The 18,258-nt window shown below is 43.5% G+C and overlaps 1 protein-coding gene across 1 annotated transcript; it reads right to left on the bottom strand.

Annotated features, from left to right (window-relative positions):
- Window position 1: 1 nt before the first annotated feature.
- Window positions 2-17,520, bottom strand: LOC110984803 (uncharacterized). Its single transcript, XM_022245334.2, has 9 exons — window positions 15,552-17,520; window positions 12,480-13,388; window positions 7,859-7,960; window positions 7,106-7,293; window positions 6,745-6,859; window positions 6,413-6,511; window positions 5,426-5,570; window positions 5,076-5,197; window positions 2-4,633 (listed from the first exon to the last, which is right to left on the bottom strand). The coding sequence occupies exons 1-9, from the start codon at window positions 17,298-17,300 to the stop codon at window positions 3,428-3,430; spliced, it is 4,635 nt and encodes a 1,544-aa protein (XP_022101026.2). The 5' UTR covers window positions 17,301-17,520; the 3' UTR covers window positions 2-3,427.
- Window positions 17,521-18,258: the final 738 nt, after the last annotated feature.

The following is an 18,258-nucleotide window of genomic DNA, read 5'->3' on the forward strand; positions in this document are numbered from 1 at the left end:
CTACTTTATAATGAATGACAGTGCCAATTTGTTTTATTAAAACAATACTTTGAACCTGAAATGAACGTAACTGACTGTATAGTCAATGTTGACCACTTGCTGCAGGATAGTTTGAAAAATGCAGTGCACATAATCGGGATTTCAGTTTTCAAAATTCTTCAAAAATTAATCATTTGAATTAATGGACGTGTTACACCCACACGAATTACTGTCTGGTGGCCACTCTAGTCTGACAGACTAAATCCATTGATGCCCGAGTATTTCAGCCAGGCCTGCAGCCTTGTAAAAAGAGCCCAGATTGTGCTGTGTTATCTAACTTTCTTTTGAACCTGGCACAGTGCGCTGCTGACCTCTTTTCAATAGGGGCCAGATTAGCATGCAGTACTGCTGTGTGGCTCGTGGCTCATCGCTGCAGTCGTGGAGCGCTTTTGTGCCTGGTGGTAATCCGCTTGCACTAAATGCCCCAAACCGTGGTATACTGTTTCAAAACAAGGCTGGATTATCTCCACTATTGAGACTGAAAAAATGTCGGTAATGCCCAGCAGCCTGGTCTTTTGTTCCAAGTACAGTCTTTTGTTCCAAGGCCCAGTTCCCTTTTTCTGATGTTGGAGACCCTGGCCACGCGTATAAACACACGGTGCCTGAAACTTCGGGCTCACCAGCAAGAAGTGGTAAAGACGGCAATCATTTTTGGTTGGTATTGTTAGTATGTACATGTATATACAAGTATTCCAAATCATTTGATGAGGGTACATTTAATTAAAAGGTTGCAGGAAAAATCCAATTCTAATGCTGTGCTGCAATCCTCTTGCTAAACACAATGTAAAAACAAAACTGGTGAATCTATAATGCTCCACTCATCCCATTTTCAATAAAGACCTATCTACTCAAAATATCTGCTTAGCAGAAACGGCTTATTGACTAAGCATATTTTTCTTGTAATTGGCTAGTTTTTTGTGCACAAATTGGTTTTGCAATATTTGCTCAAAGTAGAGACACCCCTTCATGGGGGGGGGGGCAACCTGGTGCAAGATGCACATGGACAGTCCATATATTTAACAGAATAGGCCTCTGAACTGAAGAAGTTGCACTTTGTTTGCATGTGCACTTTTTTAAGAAGCAAGGTGGCCCACAGTCCACTGAGCACCATAGGAAAGCATACATGTAAACAATGAGTGGCTTCATCAGTGTAAAGGTCCACGGGCCATTTAGGATTAACATCACCTGTGCCAAATGTGCATAAACCTGCTAAAGCACAGTGTTCTCATGCAAAAGTAAAAACACACCATCTGTTTGTCCTGTACAGAGCACAGTGTCTGCCTTACAAAATCAGGGTTAACATCAATCTTCAAGTAGTAAGGAACTCTAATATGCTTAAACACAAATCATATGCTGCAGGCAACTGCTAGTGATCTGCACCCAGCTGTGGTTTTGAAGTTGAGCACGAACCTCTCTTTACAAATAATTTTTTTGCAAAGATGGCTGACCCGACAATGTCAATATCATGAGTGGCCTCGATCATAACTCGTCATTGCCTGATTTATTCTAGATGGTTGTTGCAATACATAGCTTTATTCGGAGATGGTAGTGGCACACTATTTCATGGGAAAAGCTTGCAAGGCTGACCAAAGTTTGGCCGCCTCATCAACATTCTGTACAGTTGATATTGTCTACAAAAATTGAGCAAACTAATTAAAAGATTTGTAGGGTTCACAAGGCTCCCTACACACAATCACTGCAGACTTGTTTGACCCCACCACTGCTTTAAATACATTGTAGTGTTGACAGGTGAACATTTAAACCCATGATTCACAGTGGAGAAATCACATGACAATAATGAAGTGTCATACTGATCAACATGTGTGTCACGGTGAAAGTGGGCATGAAGCTGCTCTTGAAATAAAAACAAAATCTATTAAAATTATTATGACATAATTTTTGTCTTTAAGCTGGCAACTCCAATGTGGTGTAATTTCAGCAATTATGGTGTAATTTCAGAATTAAAAATGACAAATAATCAAACTTTCATTGTAACTAGCAAAGATACAATATCTGTTCAACAACTGAACAGCGTTTCTAAATAAAATTGTTGATTGAAGAGATGTTACAAGTTGTTCTCTAAAGGAAAAAGTGCACTTTCTAAAACCCGAAGGCAGCAAAATAATTACACATACCAGTGCTTGGCACTGTCTTAGACTGAATGTTTTACAATCGTCAATGCCCTTTTTTCTCTCGAACTGTCAAAATGTAACACAATTCACAGCAAGTTTTTAGGTAAAGCCTGTGGCACTGATTATGAACATACATGTACAACTTGACTTAAGTTTACTGTATTCTTCTTTTCACAAGGTACAATTTTTACAGTGCTTTGAGATGCCATCGTCTCTCCTCAATTGCCGAAACCATACACGCAGTGTACCACGGCCTAAGATTGGGCTGGACGTGTATGTAAATGTACTGAACCTTCTCCATTCTTGGGATCAAATGGGAGATCAGAAAATTATGTTCTCAATCAGAGCTAAAAAGGGTTCCCCCGATCTATGCCTCTTGATAACAACCAGTTTCAATATGTATACTTTCTGATTGGAAAAAAAATCTACAATGTGCCTTGGACGTAAAAACCTGGAACCCCAACGTGGACAAAAAACCACCACTTGTTCCCTCTGAACCTTATATACTCAACAATACAGTGCTATTAAAACTGGGGGTGGCATGCTTTTTTCCCAGGGGAAATTTCACTTATCAGTAAGGAACCGATAAACCATTGATACTGCAAGGGGTATCAATTCAAGAACTGATTTAAGCAAACTGGTGATTTCCATTCCCTTTCATAACTTTTTCTTCATTTCTTTTCTCATTCTTTCCTTTTTGGGGGAGGGGGCAAAGAAAGGGCGGCCTTACTTGCAATGTCTATGCTACATGTAACACCTGTGGCTTGAAGGAAGCCACTGGGTCCTGTAAAATATTCCTGACCATTGCCAGTTGATTCAAGCCAAGGCCGAACTCGGTTCATGATTTTATTCTGTTCCCCATTAGATTTGATCTTCAATTCTGTTTCGGTGCACCTATGTGCCTGTGAGGTTACAGTTACATAAATGATAACAGAAAACCCCAAGTTATATGTACATGTAATTGTGAAGTTTTAAAGGCATTTGCTGTGGATTTCTCCATTCAGATGTATATGCACTCTCGAAAATGCAAATGCAGTTCTCACCAGTGTTGTAGTCGAGACCATCACAGGACCACGCACAAGACCTGTCATAAGTAACAGGACCAACAGTGACAAAGGGAATGCTTTTGTTGCAGTCAATTTGAATAGCTTGTGACTTGAATTCAGACTGGAGGTCTTGTGTGGGCCTTGTGATGGTCTTAAGGGGTCACGACTACAACCCCGGTTCTCACCCTATGGAATGTGATTCATGAACACTTAAGTTTCCTCATAATCTGAAACATCAACCTCCATGTCCATCAGCTCTTCCTCATCTGATTCCCCAACTTCATCAATGAATATCATATTATCAAAGTCTGGTATCTCTCCAAGCCACTGTTCATCATCCTCATCTTCGTTGACGTTTGGAGTGGTTCCAGCCTCGCTTTCAGGTTCCTTGTATTTGTCCTCAAGGGAGACAGACTCTCTCTTTTCCTCTTTGGGTGTTGGCGACTGGAAGGTTTCTTTATTGTTGACAAGATTCTTTTCACTTGTAGTACTGCCAGACTTAATGGAGTCTGAGCCAGAGTTCTTGGATTTGGTTGTGCGGGGTTTTCTGGCTTGATTTTTGTTTTCTCCTGCAGATGGCTTGGATGGGATTGGCTTGGGTGTGGCTGGCTTGGGTGTGGCTGGCTTGGGTGTGCTCAGCTTAGATGTGGCTGACTTGGGCATGGCTTTAGATGTGGAGGCCTCTGAATCCACTTCATTTGAATTGGCCCCGTTCAAAGCAGCAATGGTTGATGTAGATATCTTGGGAATGGACAGGACAAGTTTGGATGGCTGCATTTTCTGAGAAGTCTCCGTTAATGAACTTTCCTTCAACAATTTGTCACTGGGTTCTGGTGCTTTGGCAGCTGTTCTCTCATTCTGCCTGGGGCCACGAGACATGTCTAAATCATTCTTACTAGACTTGGCAGCTTTCTTAGGCGTGGCATCATTACTAGGTGCGGCACTCTGTTTTGGCACGGTTCCCTTAACAGGAGTAGCATCTCTCTTTGCTAAACCTTTCTTCTTCACAGTATCCTTTGCTGGTGAAGCATTTTGGGTTGGGGTATCTTTCTTCGCTGGAACATTCACAGGTGTGGCATTCTTGGGTGGGACATCTTTCTTGGGTGGGGCATTTTTCTTGGCTGGGGCGTCTTTCTTGGCTGGGGCATCTTTCTTGGATGGGACATCTTTCGTCGGCTGGTTATCTTTTTTGGGTTTTGCATCCTTTTTCAGAACTGTCTTTTTTAATGTAGGCGCATTTTTCTTTACTGGAACTTCTTTTGTAGCTGGGACATCCTTCCTAGGTGTGGCGTCCTTCACGTCTCCGACACCTTGCTCCTGGTTGCTCTTTGCTACTGGGAAGGACTTCTTCTCACTGACTGCTATCCCTGAATTGGCCTCAGCCACAACTGACTCACTGTGCTTTGTGTAGTGTTGCTGCGGGATAAAAACACACTCAGATTTAATTTTTTGTATTAAGAACTGTTAGACTGCAATGATCCATAGCAATCAGCGAATCTGAGGCAGAATGTTGCATGCTTGTATTGAATTGCTCCACATATAAACAATGAAAGTTGTAAAATAATCACTGCCAATGAGAAGAATTCTGCCACGTTTGGTCTTTTGGCCAATGTCTTTCCCATGATCAAGACAGCCAAAGATTTTCAAAAGGTGGTAGAGATTTTGAATGCATTCAATTGAAAACACGGAAGTGTGAGCCACGCATGAACCTGCCTCAGAGAAGTGACCGACGTGTCAGTTGTTAGCAGCCAACTGAGTGTTCTGGTATAGTCCGGCTCAGAGGCCACAGAGAAATTGTGAAAAATTTGCAACGAGCAGACCCTAGATGGCAGCTTTTTCTCTTTCTCTCCTTCAATACCTTGACTTTCTCCTTGTGGTGGGGTGTTCTGCAGTGTACCGCCTTGGCTAAACACTCCTTTTTGTAAAACTTAGAGCAGAGCTTACAAAAGAAACCTGTGATGGGGACGATGAACTCTGGCCCTGAAAAGGATAACAAAGGTAAGAAATTAAATCAGACCAGATCCCATAACTGGAAGCTCAAGGGTCCATTTTTCACTGGTCAGTTTCCATGGGCCTGGGAACAGACATGCATAGCTCTTCAATTTGATGGGATTACCAGGAGCCTGCAGGCAAACTATATGATGATAAAGACAAGCTGGACACAAGATTGTACTTCAAAAAGAGCAGATATGTTGAGACTGTGCATACCGACAGTTTCGTCCTTTTCGTTTAAGTGCTTCTCCGTCTCGTCATTCTCGGCGTTCTCTTCGTTACCATCCACTTCGACGTCCTGCTCACTGAGGCCATCATCTCCATACACTATGCCAGGATCCACACCCTTTTCTTGAGCTTTCTGCTCATCAAAGACACAAATATACAAGGTTTGTTGTGGTCTTCATTGAAATTCTGCTAGTTCACATTATGCTTCCACTGAAGTTTGCATTTTTCTATTGTTAGCATCCGTTACCAGTCCTACGTGTAATTGTGACACAGAAGGATGTAAATATGAGTTGGACTTGGGCCTGATCCTACCCCAAGTTGTCTCAGTATTTGCAAGTCTAACACAGGTCATCCAATCTCAAGTTGCAAGCAATTCAATTTGAATGAGAGACTTGGTATCCTATGTGATACTGTAGGGTCCACCATAGTTTGTATCTCACTTGACCGAAGCTCAAAAGAACATTAAGAAAAGCAGACGAGTACATGGCACAGGTATGTCTGTCACCACCATGCATGTCAAAGGATCCCATGACTTGTGACATGAGTTATGACAGACTCGCGACTGGATTTGAGACTAGCTTGTGACTAGAATGTTGACTGTCTCTTGAATGTGACTGAGTTGACTTGTGACTAGACCAGTGATTGACTTGTGACTGGACTTGTGATCGCCCTGGGACTAGACTTGGGACTGACTTGTGAGTGGACTGTGACTGGCTTGCAACTACACTTGTGACTGGCTTGCAACTACACTTGTGACTGATTTCCAACTAGAACTGATGATCAGCTTGCAACTGGACTGGTGATTGGCTTGCAATTACAAGTGATTGACTTTCAACTAGATTTTTGATTTGACTATTAAGAACATTCCCGATCAATATGTGACTACAGCTGCTGTTTGACTGGCTTGATTGACTTGAATCCAATATGGCATTCAATGTTCCCTCATCATTGATGTCTTCAGTGGAGTACACTTACCCGAATGTGGGACAGCTTTTTCATATGACTGCGGAGGGACTTCAAGTTCACAAAGGTCAGCTCACACAGGGTACACTTAGGTCGAATTTTCAGGAATTTCTAAAATAAACACGTGAACCAAAAAAAATGAATTTTTAGTGCTACATTATTACAACATTCTCATTATCAAATGATATCATCTTTCAACACAGTATTGTCATCCAAAAAGACCTTATGAACGTGAATCTTTTATCCACTATTTCAGCACCAAATCCGGCTTTGACAAAAAGGCCTTTGTGGAAGAACTAAAAAAAAAAGTTGTTGACATGTGGCCTAACAGTGACTTGACATACCTTGTGGTCCTTTGATGCCATGTGTTCCTCATAGCTGCAGGCATAGGTACGGAAACACTTGCCACAGAAGAAAGCCTGATCCAAATGGTTCAAGTATGCAGATGTGACAAGCGGTCTACAGGGCAGAGTTCGTTAAAATAATGCATGTAATCAGAAATCATTCAGAAAGGTGTTAATAAATTATTGAATGGAAAAGAACACGTCTATAATCAACAGGATGTCTTCATGTAAAGCGCTTGCAATGCCCTCTGAGATACAACAGGTGCAGGCTGAATATATCACAGCTGAGTGAAAATATGAAAAATGTTTACCCACTTATCCCCTAACCATACCCTGGTAACTGTGTCAAGTTTCTACTTACTGCACAGGTGGGGGGATGGCAAAGCTGGGCAAGGGAACCGCCAGCCATTTCTTGAAATCACCCTGCTCTTTGTCTGGCAGATCGGCCAGCTTGCTGATGAGCGCTTTCCTGAGGGCAACATGGCTGTCATCGTGGAGACGCTGGAAGGTAGCTATGTGGCGGCGTCCCTCTATGTGGGACAGGTAGACCTTCAAGGAGAGTGGGGAGGAGGAAGGAGAGATTTCAAAGAAAGTGGTACAGCGCACAATTTAAAACGGCAGCAACAAAACAAACTCGAGTCACTTGCTAAATCCTACATCATTGCCTCTATCTGCAAAATATCAATGGCATGCAATAAGACAATGTATTCTATGAGTAGGAGACAAAAAATAAAGACGAACCGGTGAGAGGCGTAAGTGCCTCATGTGTATGTGAGCGTTTCGTGTACATGTTCCCAGTGCTTTCTTCTCATTAACATGAGCCCATTGATGCTTTCATAAGCAACTTTCGTGAACACCCTAAACTCCAACACTGTGGTGTCCGTCACCATTTTACTAGAGCTGAAAAAAAAGTTCACCAAATCTCATACAAAGCAGAGGTGGCTAGATTTCTACGAAGACTGTGCACCACCAGTTGTTTGATTTTGAAGAATTAGAACTAACGGTAGCTCGGTTCCAAAGCAGAATCGTGCAACACCTTTGATAAAAATTGAACTGGTAAACAGTACGTGTAAATGTTAAGGGGATGGGGAGGACACAGGTAGAAGCCACCTACCGACCAGCCGGAACAGTACTTGCCACAAATGTAGCAGTACCAGTCTACCACTTGCTTGTTCTGGACGTGGTCTTCTAGGTTGACTTCCCTCAGGAGGGACAGCTGGAGGGTGAAAAGCAACAAAAACACCACATCACTGGAAACTTCAGTGAGAGAAAAAAAAAAGATATTAAGATCTCAAGATATGTTTCACAATTTGACACCCAGGTTTAAATGGTAGCACGTACGTGTCGTTTCAACATTATTGGGAGAAATTGTTTTACACAGCAATACAAGATCAAGCATTGCTTGTATTTTAGTTCTATAAATATGTTATTAGAACCTCAAGCTTAAAATCATGGATTGATCACATTATCAAAAATTACCAACAGTTACAGAATTAAAAAGGTAACAACAGAAATTACTAAATATGCTTAATTTTGGGAAACAGAATTAATTTAGAAAAATACAGAAACAAGCACGTTATGACTTTACAACTCGTAAATAGGAAGAAAGTTATCTTAAAAATCAATGTGATGTGACAATAACAAGCATAAATGTATGTGTGATTGCTTTGCCCATGATTGACAGTTTAGGACAAAAGTACAATGTAGATGTCACTGTCATTGATCCATCAGTATTCCATCCATGATGACCGTGACACCCAGTCCTAATTTTGTGGGTTTGCACATGATAAATCAGTCCAGTGCTGGTATAGAACGTTGTTGTGCATACTAAGCAGGCACGCTCAATGTGTGATGGGACAGAAATTCAGTGCTTTTGTCTCAGCCTCCTCTCAAACACACGTCAACATTCCTGTGTTTATCGGAGGTGGCAAGATCAGCTGTGTACTGAAGACTTCACCAAGTGAAACTGTCCAGGGATGATTATTTTAAGCTATCCCAGATCTCCCCTATCCTTGATAAAGACAATCAGGTTGTCACCTTTTCTTTCACCGGCACTCCCCACTGCATTTTCCATTCAGCCCAGAGAAGGACACCTGTTTCCAAGGGCAATTACTGGGCATCCACAGTAAGTACCCAGTGCTAAGCACTGATATGTACATGTGTGGATGCTGGCTCTTCCAAGGACTTGAAGCACTATCCTGACTTTGACCTGCAAGCTGAGTTTCAGCAGTCTGCCATGACGGTGATGAATAGTTCATGTGTTGTGGGCACAGAGATGGATATGAAAGCAGCTCTGTATTGTACGTATGGTGTCCTTCCAATCTTGGATTGAGCCAATACTTTTACTGGATGTTCCAACAACAAGTGGCTAAATGGGCACTGACTTCTTTGTCAATGTTAACTGATTGAGACAGTCCGTGTGCTGCCTGGGGTAGCAAATCAACTTTTCAACAGCAAACGTTTCATTGTTTACTACCAATTGTTTGCTCTACAAGGGTGTAGATAGGTACAGGTTGGCCCATGTGCATGTATGTTTATTGGAAATAAGCTCACAGTCGATACAGAAAGATGAGAAGCAATCTGCAACATCTTGCATTTCAGGTTTAGAGGGGGCTAGAGGAAAGGCACAATTGCTTGACAAACATGACACTGAGAGCGTCCTCTAACACTGTCTTGACATGTACATGTACGTTTAGCCTCCTCATGTTAACCCTAACCCTACATAATACTACAAATTACTACTTGTAGTAAAATGCAGTAGTCAGTGCTGCCGCTAGTAAGAGGACATGACCGCATTGTTCCCTGAAGCCATAAAATAAAATAGAAAAGACAATGTACCATGCAGTGCTGTGGCACTATGAATGCATGGCTTTATTGTTCTCTGTACGAGTAACAATGGAAGTAACCTAGCCAGAAGTAGTGATCTGTAGTACTAGGTCCTACAGGCTCAGGCTATTACTTACTATTTTGTCGTACTGAGTACTGTAAGCCAAACAATATGCTTGGCGGCTAGGGTTAAAGAACCCATCATCTGAATTGTTCTTGATCTTGGTCCATGGCAGAGTAAAAATGAGTGAGGAAGTACAAGACAAGACAAGGACCAATGGAAGGCCATCTACATGTTAAGCAGTGATGACTGTTTTCAGTGCTTAAGAATCAATGTGAAGTGTTGGTCATCGCTGTTTCTTCTCAGTCGTGCACATTTCTCCCTCTGGGGTTCAAGGCCAGTTCACATCAACACAGAAAGTAAAGCAGAATGGACGTCAAAAAACAATCACCATTGCAAAATGTGTCTAATTTACAAGGTGCTCATATGAATGTAACCTCACAGCAGGAATACTTGCCTCTACAACAAAATTCATCTTTGCATTTAGTTTTGCTATAAGCATGAGGTTTTTCTCGTTCACCTTAAGGGACTTTCCCTTCCTCATTTTCATCTCAAAGCTGAGACTGGCCACAGCTGCTGGAGCACAATCCTTGTTTCCTTTCAGGCCAAGGGAATTAGCATGGTGGGATATGAGGGTACCGGCACTTGAGATACAGTATTGCACAGAACCTTGGTGCATTGCCCCACTCGCCCAACAGCATTTGCACCAACTTGATGGTACATGTAGCACAGATGGGCAAGCAATACAGCAAACCGAAGGAGCATGTTACATAAGGTATGGTACATACACTGTACACGTACAGTGTTCTACCTTGTAATACCAAGGTCACCACACATCACTGTAGTCACAAACTGGATAGGAAAAATGTTACACGGTCATTCAGTGTACTCTCTGATCCTCTGCAGCTGCAACCAACCTAAGGACATGAAGAGTGAATTTCAAAGGAGACCAAATGACTCAAAATTCCACCGTGCATGTCCGGTGGTCAGCGATGCACTGAAATCCCAACCATTCCAGATTTTACGTAATCCAGATTGACACTTGAAGGTTATTGCTCCCTCTTCTTGCTGCAAATTCTTGCAGCCTTCAGATACACTGTACATGATTAACATGCACATGATATTTTCAGGGTCTCAAAGCAATGATTCAGCATTTCCATGCTTGATTTGCCTTTATGTATGCCACAGCAGGCTGCAAAGGGGAAGAGCTAGAGAAGTGCTACAGGAAGCCATACATGTACATGTACGTGTAGCACATCTCCAACAGGGAGCACCAGATCTGATGAACAACTTACCAGACAGCATTATCTGCAAGGGAAAGCAGCAGTGTTGTAGTACTCGTACTCGGTACTGGTACTCGAGTACTACTCGAGTACTGTTTTCAGAGTACTCATACTCGAACTACAGTTCTTGTACTCAGGCTACAAAATACTCGGAACTCGACATCCAAAAAGTGTACTCCAGCATCAAAGTACTCGTACTCGATTAACAATACTCAATAAAAAATCCTTTACGTTAGTTTACCACGCACGGCCGTTAAAATAAGGTACAAAAATATCGACTCCAATGACCCGATATTCAATACGGTTCTGACAAAGAGAAGGCTGCACATGGGACCATTAACCCCTCAGTCCTCCAACAGGTGAAGGATTGAGGAGGGTTAGGGTTAACGCATATGACCCACTCGCCGTCTGTGCGCGTACTTAACCAATCACGTACGCAAACAATATTGTGGTACTCCAGAATGGTCCCGCGATTTTCTTGGACATTGGTAGTCTGGTTCCTGGACCCGAAAATTCTATTAACGAACCCCGCATACAGAAAATCACAGGCATGTGAATAATTGAGTCTGGAAAATAGACTTCAATGGTCTTGCGATGGTCTTGTGATGGCCTTGTCAGGTTTAAGTTGTTTTTTACATAGCTCGGTCTGCATCCATTCTCCAGGGAACAGACGAAAGCAGCTGATACTGGTACAGAGCCTTGTGGAAATCTGGGAAAGATGATATGAAGGGTTGGATGGGCCACACACTTGCAATCTGATGCCATTATTCGTAGTTGAAACAAGAACAATGTGAATTCAGAAGCTCCCTCTTTCAGTGTTGATCATGTATGTACATGTACATGTAGCACCTCGATGACCCCTGGTTATGGGAGGGATGGACATTAGAGTGTTCAATCTGGGAGACTAACCGTGACTCAAAATGACACAAGAACATCAAGACACAGGTAGTGTTGAGCAAATTGGCTGTTTAAGTGACCATCACAGACCTTCTTATGTGTCCAAGTTTATAGATTCATGGAGACCACAGCGCTGCTTAGCAACTGAAAACTTGACGGATCATCATAAACTGAGGGTGCCTCTAGATTTTACTGTAGAACCATCGAAAGCTAACAATAAACCATTTACTTACGATGCAAATTGCAGTTATTGCTGGATAAGAAGTGTACACATACAATGTACGGTAACCAGAGATGCACAGTGTCTATGCACAATGCCAATCTTCATGCTATTCTTACAGAAGCCTAAAATTATTTTGATTTTCATAACTTGTGCATGTACAGGAATATTCAAGAAAAGTGTTTATATTATGACCTAAAATTATATCACTAAACAATCAGCAGAAAAAATGATGAAGTACTGGTGCTGAGAAGAGACATAGCACTGCAGCGACAGACAATAAAAGGAAGCTGGTAGTGAGATCAGGAGGAAAGCACTCTCAATCATTACAGTCATGAACATCACTGACTGTATGATGTAACAAGTACATCAATTACACCTTTAATATCAAAGTACAATACTGCTGGAATCTGCTCTGTATTCACAAACGGCTTTGAGGAGGCCTTACCTGATGCTGAATGCTGCTTTCGCCAATTTGCTCCAGGAGGGGTGTATCCTTCATGGTTGCTGCAACCTTGCTGGCTTCTTCTGTTGTCAACTTTGTCTCCTCCTTCCTCTTTTTGGTCTTGTCGGTGCTGCTTGGCGTCGGAGGCTTAGGGTCAGGGCCTTCAGCACTGCTGCCACTGGTCTTTGCCACCACACCAGCATTGGCAGACACTGTGGCAAAGGCAGCCTGTTGGGCCTGTCTTCTTGCCATGGCCACGGCACTTTTTCTGGGGATGATGATGTCAAGCAAGGGTATGGGCTGGGAGGGGCCTGGCCGAGTTGGGGCCTCGCGGGGTTTCGGTTCTTCCTGCTGTTTTGGTTTCTCTGATGTTGCCGGAGGCTTCTCATCTTGTTTGTTGAGTGTGGGCTTCTTGTTCAACTGGGCATCCTTTTTGCGTCGGTCCCCAGTGGGGGTCTTATTTCCTTGGTTTGGTTGAGAGCCTGATGAGCTCTTTCCCACAGACCCATCCTTATCGCTGGCCATATCAGATCGTCTCCTCTTCCTCTCAGGGCTGTCTCCCTGCCGAGTCTGGGACGGTGGACTCTTCCTATCGCTGGATGGGTGTATCCTGTCTCTTCGCTCCCTTGACCGGCTTCTCTGTCCACGCTCGTGCTTCTCGCGGCTTTGGCTCCTCGTTCTCCTGAGTGGAGAGAAGTGACCCCTCTTCCTGTTGTCATTGTGGTGCCGGTAGCTCGGAGAATGCCCTCGTTCCTTCTCCCGTAAGGTGTGCAGCTCACCTCTGCTGCTGTCCCTGTCTCTGTTGTCACATCTGCCTCTGTCCCGGTCACCGGGCACGTCATGTTTGGGGTCAGTCCCCCTTCGCCGGTCCCCAGCATGCTTGCTGTCATGCCTTTCTTGACTGTGACTCCTCTGTTGTCACAGTGAAGTAAAAGAATACAGTAAATTAATCAATTACACTAATGATGACTTTATAAAACAGCATTTAAAGCTTTTTTTTACCATACAGAAAAATCTCGTTAATTTCTGAATAGAAAGTACCACTACACTCTTTACACATATACATGTACATACACATGTATACAGAGGCACATGTCCACATGAGCAATACACATCATGTGGTACACACAGGAACTAAGATTTAGTTTTTGGCGTTTATTTAATAGTTTTTCATGTGTCACTGTGCTGCCACTGAATCTTCTGTGGGATCACAAACTTACAGGGGATAAACAGTGATGAGGCAGTTTGAGGAAAACCTACAGGTGTACTAGAACTAAAATACCCAAACCCACCTACCAAACATGAAGTTGACTCAACACCTGCATGCACATACATGTACACATGTGAAAGGATTACCAGTACTAGAGTAAATTGAGTGTAGAATGAGAAAGTTCAAACTTCATTTCGGGAATATCACATTACTTGCCAGTGTCATTTGAACAGTAGCTACCGTTATCCTTTCATTGACGCGGGCTGAAATGTGTTAAACATCAAACTACATGTAAGGCGTACATGTAGCATGTCACTTGGTGTCCAACTCTCACAAGTGCTAAACTTAAGGTTTTGCTTTTTTTCTAGTCTAGTTTTCATGTGGGAAAATCTGGAGTTCTGTTGCAACCAACAGCAAATAGTTTAATAGAAAAGAGAACGTTACATGTGTAGGCCTACCAACTGAAAGTGCCTTAGCAAATGTTTCTTAAATTTACACCAAATTACACCATGTAGGTCTGGTGTAAATTATGTGCAAAATTGACAAATTTTACACCCTGCATCTCCAAGGGAAGGTTCTCTTTTATAAAACTGTGTTGCCCCTACGGTTATTTATTTATATTTTTAAAAATAAATCTGTGTTATGGGCCTGTAATTTCTATAAGTACCGAGGTACATGTACCTGTATCTTGTCCTAAAATGTCCAATGCAAAACACACTTGAAACAAAAAAAAAAGGAAAACAAATGAGAAAGCCAACAAAACAACATGCAAGTGTCCTCTAGTTTATAAACACATGAAACACATCATGACATGTGTAAGGAGTTCAATGCCAAGTCCACTTCTGCATGTTCAATTCTTCCCACCGGTTTGTTTTGATGAAATAACCCTAAGGGCTCCAACAAGGGGAGGGGGGGCTGACCACTTGTGTAATTCATCAAAGCATCAACATTGAATGGTCTGATTGTGGTCCCTAGTATTGTAGTCTCCAAATTGAACACAGGCAAAGTACAAACTAAGACCATGCATTTAAGGTAGTGAGCAAGGCCCAATGGAAAATTTCAAGAAAGCATGCTCTTTTTTGTACTTTTGCAAAGCCAATGTCTGAATACTGCATATCTACGTCTGTACATGTACACCGTAAATTTTCTGTGCACAAGTGAATTACGAGTACATGAATGCATTATAAGAGCCAATATCCAATGTATTATGTGTATACATGTAGACACACCTTTCCAAGGGCACTGAAAATTAACAGCAGACAGGGCCAAACTTGATAAGCTCCAGAGCTGCAGTTTACTAAGAGGTAGAATTTCATGTTTCATTTATGGGTCAAATCATGCTTATTTGAGGCCTTAACTGACAACATACATTGTACGTGTACATGTACAATTACACTTGTACATGTAACGCAGTGGAAGAAGGCATAATCTTTGGAACAAGGTGTACATGTAAATTACTGAATAAAAGTTCTGAAAAGTTAAACAGAAGCCAATTAATGCGGTATATGCCCCCACTCTGATTCTGAATTTAGATATTGAAAAAAATCTTTTTCTTTGCATTAATACCGTGTACACGTATGTAAATGGTTATTTGCAAACAAAGCGAGTTTTGCATGTGCTCATTCAGCAGCAGTCAGCACTCAGCACAGTCTACAACAGAATTAATCAATATCTTGGAAACATTGTTACTATCAAATCACTTGACAGTATCTTTACTACAAAAACCAATCAATCTACATTGGAAAAAAGTAATGAAAATTATCATCAACATGTATAACGAGTCAAAATTTGAAACTAACACAAAAGCTCTTCGAGTACTTAAATATCTCTATCAGAAAATCGTTTTATTACTGTGAACACCTTACCCGTTTATTATCACTGTCTCTTCTATGCTTAGCAACTGGCTCCAAGTTATCCCTTGATTTCTTCTTGAATGATCCCTGACCGTGGAGAATCTCCTCCCTCTGCATTTGCAGCATGTGGAAATTCCCACCAGCAGTGGAGATGACTTGCCCAGCTAATGCTGGTCCTATCGGGAGAGGACTGCCCCCTGGTGCAGCCCCTCCAGGGACTGCGCCAAACGCATTGCCCCCCTGGAACCCTTGGACTGTGTTGGCTATCGAGAGCCCCCGAAATACCGACGATTCCATGTGTGGCTGTCCTAGTCTGTCTTCACCCGACGACCCCTGACCTGACCGTAACACCCCAAGTATTGCTGCTAGCCCACGGTGTTTGTCTGTGGATTGTGTGACTGTTGTCCCTTGTTGTGGACCTTTCCATTCTTCATCTGCGGTTCCTGGCCAGTTAGTGCTGATCGGGTCAATCCAGTCTCCACTGGACGTCTTCTTGTTGCCCTCGGGAGCCACCAGCTCCAACCTGCCTGAGCTGATACTCTTCAGGGCTTGCAGAATGTCCAGTGCTTGGGCTGATGTCAGTCCCAGCGAGTCCGTCTTGCCGGACAGCAGGGCCTTGCGTAGTGTTTCCATCTCAAGAGGGCTCAGCTCCTTCAGTGTCTCCCTGTAATTGGGGAGCAGCTGGCTATTCAATCTTGTAGCAGCAGCTGGAGACGGGGACGGGGCTACGCTCATAGCTGCGCTGAGCGCCGAAGAACTGTTGGTGACCACCACAGCCGATGGCATGGGTTGGACACCGAACAGAGAAGCAGGCTGAGTTGCACTGCTTGCTAACGTACCCAAACTCGGAGGAGAACCAGGATATGCCCCGAGAATTCCTGGCCCCGTGTTGATTGACGACCTGGTGCGCATGCCCTGCTGGGCTTTTCCGAAAGCCCCTTTCACGCTACCCACAACAGTCTGGACCCCATTTCCTGCAGAGCTGTCACCTGGAAAATTCTGTGGTCTGCCATTACCAACGCCAGATGTAGCATACTGCTGTTGTGGCGGTAGGATGCCTTGCTGCTGAGAATGTTGCTGCTGTCCACCATGTGAAAGCTGATGTTGTTGGCCTTGCCAAAACTGCTGCTGGCCTTGTGGAAGCTGCTGTAACTGCCCTGGTGTTAATTGCTGCTGCGGCTGGTTTGCAGAGAAAGTGCTCACGGTACCCACTGGGGTAACATTGCTAAATGCAGCACCAACCTTTCCTTGGCCTTGCATCTGCTGCTGCTGTTGCAGCATGGAGGGAAATGGCGGCAGTGTAAATGACGACGACGTACGTACATCATGTGAACGCTCCACAGATCCACCCACTGCGCCTACTGATGGTGGTGCTGTGCTGGAAGCCAACCCACTCTGGATGCTGGTGGTGGTAGCACTAGTACTGCCACTGACAGCAAGCTTGCCAGCAATGTCAACCGGTACACCCAACAAGCGCGCAGCAAATACCTTCTGCTGCAAAACCTGCGCCTCTGTTAAACTGTGAGGAGCAACAACTGGCTTAGCACGGACCCCAGGGGTTATGCGCTCTATGCCCCCAGCAACTGGTGTTGTGGGTGTGTTTGCTGCATGCTGTTGGGTCTCCCTCTGCTTGGGAACGGGGGGGATCAAAGTGTTGACACCGGGAACCAGACCTGAAGCCACGGTCGTGCTCGTCTGCTTCATTGCCCGGGCTGCTGGAAATAACTGCGACGACTGGTTATACAATTTGGGATTTGCCATTTTTTACCCTCCAGAAGTTCCCTTAAAAATAAAAGAATTCTTCTCCAAAAATTATGTCGTTACTCACAAACAATCATAACATCCTTTGCACGATGCTGCTTGGTGGTGTGTACTCGATCCTATCGCAATTAAACTTTAAATTAAAGTAAATTTTTGGCTGGGAATCTCGTCCATCCGCATGACCAGCACTCCTCGGCCTAGGTTCGCGAAGCGCATTACGGGTACGGGTACCCGGTAGGGTCATAAATTGTGTATGGGAAAGATGCTCTTCTAGCTGGGTTACCAACGCTCGAGCGCTCACGGCGCTTCGTTTGGTTCAACATCAACAGAGGGCGGTGTGCTGTGGACCAACGACATTCAGGAGAGATTCTTGCGTGTAACAGCTTAGGATAGAAACAGTCATCTCCGGAAGTCACCGATTACCGGTCAACAAAAATTTAAACGTAAACGAAAGATCAGGAAATAAATTTTCATTTGACACGTTTCCCAAACATCTTAGAATCTTGGGAGTAGGTTTTCAGATTTTTTTCTATGTTGGGGTATTCATCGCTGATGACTTAGGCAGATCAGGCTGATCTGCAACCATAGGCCTAATGGGGCCGGCCTACATTTTCAAACCCTCTAGACACTCTAAACGGTTGTTGTCTTGTACATTCTCCTAGATGTCTGAAAACAATTCCTGAGATTCCGGTAAAACAGTGAACAACACGAAGCATTGGCGGAGGAAGCTGTGGAGGGGCAGTGGCCTAACACACATCCCCAGCCCCCCCCCCATTTTTGCAGGTCCTATTACTGGGTAGCGCTCAATGGATCGACCTGGTAATGGCTAATGCTCAATGTTCTAACGACTGCTTCCCCCACTTTGGAAATCGTTCCAAAGCCGGTTACACAAATGGGGAAGGGAGTTCTCTCCATCCTATATCTTGCTTCGAAATGCAACCATGAGAATGAGGGATTT

The sequence above is a fragment of the Acanthaster planci genome, linkage group LG11 (assembly GCF_054643075.1).
Source record: "Acanthaster planci isolate LZ-2023a linkage group LG11, COTS_SCS, whole genome shotgun sequence".
Taxonomy (NCBI): Eukaryota; Metazoa; Echinodermata; class Asteroidea; order Valvatida; family Acanthasteridae; genus Acanthaster; species Acanthaster planci.

Bases quoted from the DNA above. Each gene is read 5' to 3' on its own strand.
- LOC110984803 (XM_022245334.2), bottom strand. From the start codon at position 17,300: ATGGCAAATCCCAAATTGTATAACCAGTCGTCGCAGTTATTTCCAGCA. The intron at 13,389-15,551 runs GTAAGGTGTTCA...CTGTGACAACAG, and splicing joins GAGACAGTGATAATAAACGG to AGGAGTCACAGTCAAGAAAG. The intron at 5,198-5,425 runs GTATGCACAGTC...TATCCTTTTCAG, and splicing joins CGAAAAGGACGAAACTGTCG to GGCCAGAGTTCATCGTCCCC.